A 7,771-nucleotide genomic window follows, 5' to 3' on the forward strand; every position below is an offset into this window, starting at 1 on the left:
GGAAAGGTTATCATATCTTTTAGTGTCAGAAATTAAAAAAAAAAAAAAAATAGTGTCCAATTCTAAAAAAAAGTAATAAATAGTCAATTTAATTAGATAAGTGCGAAGTCTGAATTTAGATAAATAATAATAATTATATTATTTATCATTAAGCAAGTTCGAAAAAAATTTAAGGTACGGTTCAGTGATTTCGAAAAATTTCCAGTAAAAAAATTTTCCTTTTAAAAAAATTATTTTTCTAGAAAAACTGCAATTATAATAGTAAAAAAAACATTTTGATTTATTTACATCAGGCAAATATTTTACATTTATTATAAAAAACAATTATATTGTCATGTATAAAAATACCAGTTCTGAGAATCACATATTAATGTCTTTCATGTAAAAAAAATGTCTCTAAATTTGATGAAAACATCATTGATGATTATTTTCATCAACAATAATTGACATCGACTGAGATTCATTTTGTGAACGTGAATCGACTTTTTCATTACACTTCAAAGTTGTCAATGAATTTGCTCTTATACTAGTCAATATAAAGAGTATGGCACTGGCGGCAGTGTAAATATAAAAAGAAGCAATGTAAAATGAATTCCATCGTGAATCCGAGGCTGAAATTATATTACAAGAAATCAGAGTATAATATAAGACTTCTGGAAATTTAAAAACGAAAAGTGTTGCCACAGCCAATACTGTAAAATAAATATTAAATTATTATTAAACATTTTGTGAATAATTTTCGTCTTTCAAACTATATTTGAGCCATTTTGTATATTTCAATTTTCAAGTAAAAAAAATTTTATATTCCGAAAGTGAAAATTCTAAAAAATTCTAAAAAAAAAATTCTAAAAAAAGTAGAATAATTATAAGAAAATAACTTACATAAAAAGGTCACTGCCCTTTTCCTCCAATAAATTTGTTTTAAATTAAAATTAATTGCTTCTTGATTCGAAGAATATCCAGCCATAGAAATACTTTCGCGAATATTTTTTCTTATTCCAAAAAATAATATCAATATAATTATCATTGGTATGATGAAGAATATCAATGTCCATATACCTTGGACATATTTCGGCATTGTTTGATTACACAGCGATTGTTCATTCCCCTCTGAAAAAGATATTTTTTATTTTTTATTCTCTTAACTTTATAATACAAAATATTCTAACAATTTATATGAATATTTTATTTATGAATCTTTAAACAATATTTTATTTATGAATCATTATTATTATTATTATTATTATATTATTATTATTATTATTATTTTATTTATTATGTTGAAATCAACAATATAAATAAAAACTTGAAAAGAAAATTAAAAAGTTAAAAGAAAAGTGTTCAGAAATATTCGAAAATGTTAATTTTTATTTTAAAATAATTTTCGTTTACCTGAAAGACTTTTCACGGATATAACATTAAAATAGGAGAAAGGAATGGCACCAATAAAACTAAATAACAAAATTAGAAGCAATATGACTGGGTTTTGCTTCACGAACAATTTTGAGTGTCCTAAACATCTGGTATACTTGTACCAGTAAATAATTAGAATTAAAAAATGCATTACTATTGCGCTGAGAATTCTGAAAATAAAAGCAAAGATTGTTATTATTTAGTCAAAAATAATTGTAAATTTTCACACTTTTCAAAAATATTTTTAAAAATAAGTTGATAAATATAAGAAAATTTTCTATTTTAAAACAATAAAAGTTACTAAATAACTAAAAGTCTGCTAAAAAGAATTAATCATTTTAAACAAAATTTAAATAAAATCTAAATATTTGTGAAGCAAGAAAATTTAACCCAAATGTTAAAAACTCAATAAAGAGGTACAGTTGCAATTTTTAAGAATAATTAATTATTTTATGAATTATTTATTTTTGTATTTAAATAATTGAATTCTCATGGTTGAATTCAGATAAGAATTGATTTAAAAAAGAATTTTAGTTAAAACATTAACTTCATTTTAACTTTAAGTTTTCTAAAAAAATTAGGTCTTTGAAAAAAGTATCTAATAAAATTTTTTTTTGAAGATATACTTGAATTCCCAAAAATAATTTTTAACAAAATTGAAACAATTAGAAATTTTGTAAAATTTTATTAAATCAAACTGTATATTTTGAAGAATTTTATTTTTTTAATATTTAAAAATTACCTACAAATATAATTTTATTTTAAAAATTTTAAAGAATTTTTTAAATTAAATTCTTTGAAAATTTAAAAAAACAAAATATTTAAATTTATATTTTAAAAAATTATTAATTACATTATTTTTCTTTAAATATTCTTCAAGTTTTTAAGAATTTTATTTAAAAATTTTAAAAGAATAATTTTAGAATTCTAGAAGAATTTCAGTTGCAATTTTTAGAAATAATTAAATTTCAAAAGGTTTTTCTCATTGAAATTAATTAAAATTTTAATTCCTGTGGAAAAATAAAAAAGAATAAGTTTTTAAATTTTTGTTTAACCAAAAGTATTGAAGTTTTGAATAATTTAATTTAGAAATTCCGAAAATAATTTTTAAAAATTGAAACAATTGAAAATTTTGTCCATTCAAATAAATTTTATAGGTATTTTAATGAATTTTATTTGTTTACTTTTAAAAATTATATTGAAATATAATCACATTTTTGAAGAATTCGAATTAAAAGCTTGGAAAATAATTTTTTTATTTTATTTTTTGATCATTGAATTTCTCATAAAAAATTACTTTAAAAATAATTTTTTGGAATATTTAAAATGTTTTCTTATTATAATTAAAAATATCTGTGTATCCTCTCCTTAATATTTAACGGAAAAGAATTTTTTTTTAATTTTTTTTAATTTTTTTTAATTTAATTTTTAATTTTTAATTTTTATGAACGCATTTATATTAGACGAATTATAATTTATCTGATTTATTATTTCTTTGAATTAAAATCGATAAGTTTAAAAAACGAAGAACTTAAAAATAATTTAATTTTAATTATTACGAATTTCTGTTCAACAAAAATCTTTCGGAAAAGAAAATTAATTTGTAGAAATTTTTATTTCTCACAAGTGGTATTTATAGGAATTTTTAGTTTATAAAATTTCCATGTTGTACCATTTTAATATAATTTAAAATTGACACAAGTTTTATATAATCAAATTTATATTCAACAGAATGTCTATTCAAAGAACTTTTTATTTGTTCGAATTTCTATTTCTCCGAATTGATCTTTAAAATTCTTCAAACACCAAATTATCATTTGACCGAAATTCTAAATGTCCAAACAGACAAATGGCAGAAATATTTCGAATTTTGAAATTTACCAATCAAAAATTGCCAAGAAAATTGTGATTGTAAAATTTCAAAAAACAAGCAGAAATATTTCTAACACTTGATGGTTCGGCCATTTGCAAATTCGGTCAAATGCTAATTTGGCATTTTAAGAATTCTTTCAAAGAACAATTCTTGCAATTAAAAATTCGGACAAATGAAGAATTGTTTCAATGAATATCTCAAATATAAATTTAATAAAATAAAAATTCCGCCAAATTTAAGTTATTTTAAATAATAGTGCTGAAATTTATTAATTTATAAAGTCTATAACCTAAAAATTATAAATATAATTTATAAATAAAAAATTCTACATATTTCCCGATTGATTTCTTTTTGATAGAAATTCGTAATAATTAAAATTTAGTTATTTTCAAGTTCTTCAGTTTTTAACTTATCAATTCAAAGAAATAAAATAAAAATAAGTCTATTTCGTATCAAAAATAAATAAATACTGCGGTTATTTAAAATTTTATAAACTTCGGAACTGAATAGATTCAGAAGGTTGCAGTAAGTTAATTTCAACTTTCAGAAAATTTTCGGTGCTGTGTGGGCAGTAAAACGAAAATATAAAAAAATATTTTTCAGAATGACACCTTTCATTTTTTCTATTTATATAATTAAATAGGTCAAAAACAAGCCTTCTTGATTTTTTTCACACTAGTTTTCTTAAAAATTTGACGTACCAGAGCATTTTTATTTGCAGATTCGTAATTATCTTTACTAATCTTTATACTTATTAGAATCTATACCTACTAAATTAATCTATATTAATTAATAATTTATATATTTTTATATTATAAAGAAAATAACTTTTTTTACTTACACTTGTTGCAAGTAAGGAAATGTTTTACATTCAACGTAAGTCTGATGCAGACTATCAATTTTGAATTCTTTTATAAGATCTGAAAATAAACAAACTAATTAGTCATTGGAAGCCAAATTATATAAATAAAAAAAAAATTGGTTAAATTTCAAATTATAATTTTTTCATAAATTGAAATTTGTTTTGAATGTAAATAAAATTTCAAGTTAAAAAAATAATTTTTTTTTCATATATCTTAAAAATCTATTTAAAAGTCTCTTACTTAAAATTAAAACAGTTATATTACAGACAGCAAGGCTAATGAGGTAAGAATTTGTTTTCTGTACATGTCTCTTCCTTCCTATAACGTAAATTGTAATTAAGTTGATGACCAGCCCAACAATTGAAGCCAATATTTGAAGATAAGTTTCAGTCTGTTCCCATATATTGCTTATATCATCTAATGAGTTTGTGCTGCTATTGCTACTATCCAATAGTTCTATATTTCTTAGAGTCATTTTTATTTTTATTTTATCTTCAGCCAAAGATAATTATTAAATTCCTCTGCAATGAAAACAAAATTATTAGTTATATTAAAATCATTATATACAAGTTTTATGCACTGTGATTAAAATTCTTATAAATTATCATTAGTTTTCATGATGAAATAGCAGTTAAATTATGGCAAGGAAACTGAATTTTAATCAATAGTAAAAAGAAAAACTTGATATTTTTTTGTTAAATTTTCGAATTAATGACCGCAAGAAGATGGCACTTGCCATAAAGGGCGATAATTGTCTAGCTTGAATGCTCGAATTTCGCCCTTATGACAAATGCAACTTTTACCAGGTTTTTATTATATTATATTATATTATATTATATTATATTATATTATATTATATTATATTATATTATATTATATTATATTATATTATATTATATTATATTATATTATATTATATTATATTACGAACATTGAAAATATAAAATTTTTAAAATTACAGATTTTTAAATTTTTTCCTTTCTGAGTAAAAATGAGGAGAAATTAATAAAAAAGTGAAAAATAAAAATATTATTAAAAATTACAAAGACAATAAAAATAAGTTCAGTAACACTTACACTACTACTACATGACCTTGAGCTGAGTTGTGTGATGAATAACACAATACATTCTCACTGAAATCAGGCATTGCTATGAGATTTCTAAAATCATGGAAATTTTGTTCTCTATTTCATATTGAAATAAAATTGAGCAGAGATTCCTTATTTTTTTTATATAAAAACACTTATATTTTTATTGTAACATAATCGTATCGGTTGAACATCTGATTAAAATCAGACATATGTACATTTTACACATAAAAAAATAAATATAATTGTGAAAAAATTTCTTAACCGATTTTTAATGATACACAACGCTTCATCACTGACACCAACTGTGGTGGCAGAACTAACGCCACTGACGCCTTTCTATTTCGAGAATCAAGTCGTGATGGTAATATCACTTTACAGTTTGCAAGAAGGAAGGCTAAGGCCATGCTCTTGTTTGTGCAGCACCAGTTTGTCTCTCCTCATACAGAGAACTGCACAAGTTGCAATATATAATATATAAAGCTGCGGGCAAGTGCAAGGATTTATTGAAGGGCAGCAATTTGGTTTGCCTATGTTAAGGAGTTTTTGAGGAAAAGAACAAAATTTTTTGTCTTCAAAATTTTTATTTATTATTTAATACAGAAATTTTATCTATTCTACTTCTTTTTAATAAACCCAACTAGGGTTGCCACAAAAATTTTATTTTATTTTTCCCTATATAAATTAAAAAATTTAACTAATTTCAAAAAATTTGAATTATTAAAATTTTTTAAAAATCTTAATTCTTTAAAATTTTTAATTAAATTAATTGAAAATTGAAATTTTGTAAAATTATAATTTACTATAATTATTATTTACCTATTTATAAAAATTATAAACGCAACTCTTTTAAAATTCAATTAATTTTGAAATATTTAAGTAAAATTATTCGTTGAATAATTTATAAGAAAAACACAAAAATTCAGAATTTTCTCATGAATTCTAGAAATTTAATTTTATTCAGTATTTTTAATAAAATAGCCTGACATTTCTCTGACCTGTGGCAACCCTTCTAACAAAAGAATTCATAAATTTTATTTACCTACCTGTAAACAATGGTGAAACAGGTAACATAAAAGAAAACAAAAAATTACTAGTATTTCTAAGGAAAAGGAAAATGCTTCAAATTTTCAGCTCAATTCACTGAATATTTTATAATACATGTTACTTTCAATAACTTTTTTGTATTTTTATGCCACTGGATACCAAAATTTATATTCTAAATTAAAATTATAAAATTAGTTCTCATTTTATAATATAGTAAAATTAAATATTTAGGATAAACATTAAAAAAAAGCTCGATTATTAACTATAGTTGAGGAGTAAATTTTCAAAAGCTGATAAATCCATTTTTAAAAAAACTGAGATATTAAACATAAATTTAATATTTTAAAGACCTTATACAAATCGACCTGTCACTGTTAAATGTTAGAAAAAAAATTTATTAACAACGAATTTTCAATTTAAAAACTTTTTGACATAACCAGACTTATAATTTTTGTTTTTTATTAGAAAAAATTACCAATATACGTTTAAATCACTTAATTATGATAATGTTTAATTAAAAACAGAACGTCTTAAATATAAAAACATTGTTATAAAAATAAATTAATACAAATTTTTTAATTTAAAATTAACTATAGTGGTTATGTGAGAAAAGTCATTTGTTTCATTTTCTCGAAATAAGAAAATATGGATTTATCAAGTTTTGAAAACTTGCTCCTAAGTTAATTCCTTTATAAGCAATAAATAAATTTCAATATTTTTATTTGGAAAAAAAGGTTTCATTAGGGCAGCTATAGTTCTTGCAATTGCACAAATTATTAAGAATATTGTAAATTTTCTTCTTGTGCACAGCTTCAAAATCTGGACATACTTTTCGACCGTAGTGCATATTCATTTTTCGAACCTTAACCATTGCAAAAAATCGTAATTATTTAAATAATGGGTTAACTGTAAAATAGCAGCAATATAATACTCTGATTTTGCAATGAATGAAATTTATTTTGATTGTTTATTGTTTTTATTATAATTACAATCCTTTTGACCAGAACCGCTAGACACGAATTGTTTATATTGTGAATTCGAACGCAGAGAATTAAAATTATTTAATACTGTTTTTTAAAATATAAGTAAAGCATTTAATAGTGATTTAAAATTAATTTCGTTGTATATGTTTTTTTTAATTTACATATATTTTTATAAGAAATTTTTTTTTCTTTAATTTTTATCTACTGTAAAGACTGTTTAGCGAATCTGCTTTTCACATATTATATTTCTAATAGCAAGACGATGTTAATAAAAAATCAGCAAAAAATATGAAGGTGGATTTTTTGAGAAAATCGACTATATAGTTTTTATAAAAAATCGTCGACATTTTGTTAATAATGAATATTTTTGAAAAATTCTTGCTGATTATAAAAGAGTTCAAAAAACACATTAGAATTTACAAATGAATTCATAAATAAACGTTAAAATAAATTTATATACTATAGTTGTAAAAAATAACCTTAAACCTTCAAAAGCAATTCTAT

At 21.4% G+C, this 7,771-nt stretch overlaps 1 protein-coding gene across 1 annotated transcript; it reads right to left on the reverse strand.

The window, feature by feature from the left end:
- Positions 1 to 259: 259 nt before the first annotated feature.
- LOC122503542 (neuropeptides capa receptor-like) lies at positions 260 to 5,652 on the reverse strand. The gene is made up of 6 exons (XM_043614119.1): positions 5,226 to 5,652; positions 4,390 to 4,670; positions 4,128 to 4,206; positions 1,393 to 1,583; positions 883 to 1,110; positions 260 to 692 (listed from the first exon to the last, which is right to left on the reverse strand). The coding sequence occupies exons 2-6, from the start codon at positions 4,622 to 4,624 to the stop codon at positions 415 to 417; spliced, it is 1,011 nt and encodes a 336-aa protein (XP_043470054.1). The 5' UTR covers positions 4,625 to 4,670; positions 5,226 to 5,652; the 3' UTR covers positions 260 to 414.
- Positions 5,653 to 7,771: the final 2,119 nt, after the last annotated feature.

This window comes from Leptopilina heterotoma, unplaced genomic scaffold, assembly GCF_015476425.1.
Source record: "Leptopilina heterotoma isolate Lh14 unplaced genomic scaffold, ASM1547642v1 Lhet_264, whole genome shotgun sequence".
NCBI lineage: Eukaryota > Metazoa > Arthropoda > Insecta > Hymenoptera > Figitidae > Leptopilina > Leptopilina heterotoma.

What these genes read in the sequence shown, in the direction of transcription:
- LOC122503542 (XM_043614119.1), bottom strand. Translation starts at nt 4,624, where the DNA reads ATGACTCTAAGAAATATAGAACTATTGGATAGTAGCAATAGCAGCACA. An exon ending in TATAACTGTTTTAATTTTAA is followed by an intron (nt 4,207 to 4,389) that starts GTAAGAGACTTT and finishes GTTTATTTTCAG; the next exon opens with ATCTTATAAAAGAATTCAAA. An exon ending in ATCCGTGAAAAGTCTTTCAG is followed by an intron (nt 1,111 to 1,392) that starts GTAAACGAAAAT and finishes TATCTTTTTCAG; the next exon opens with AGGGGAATGAACAATCGCTG.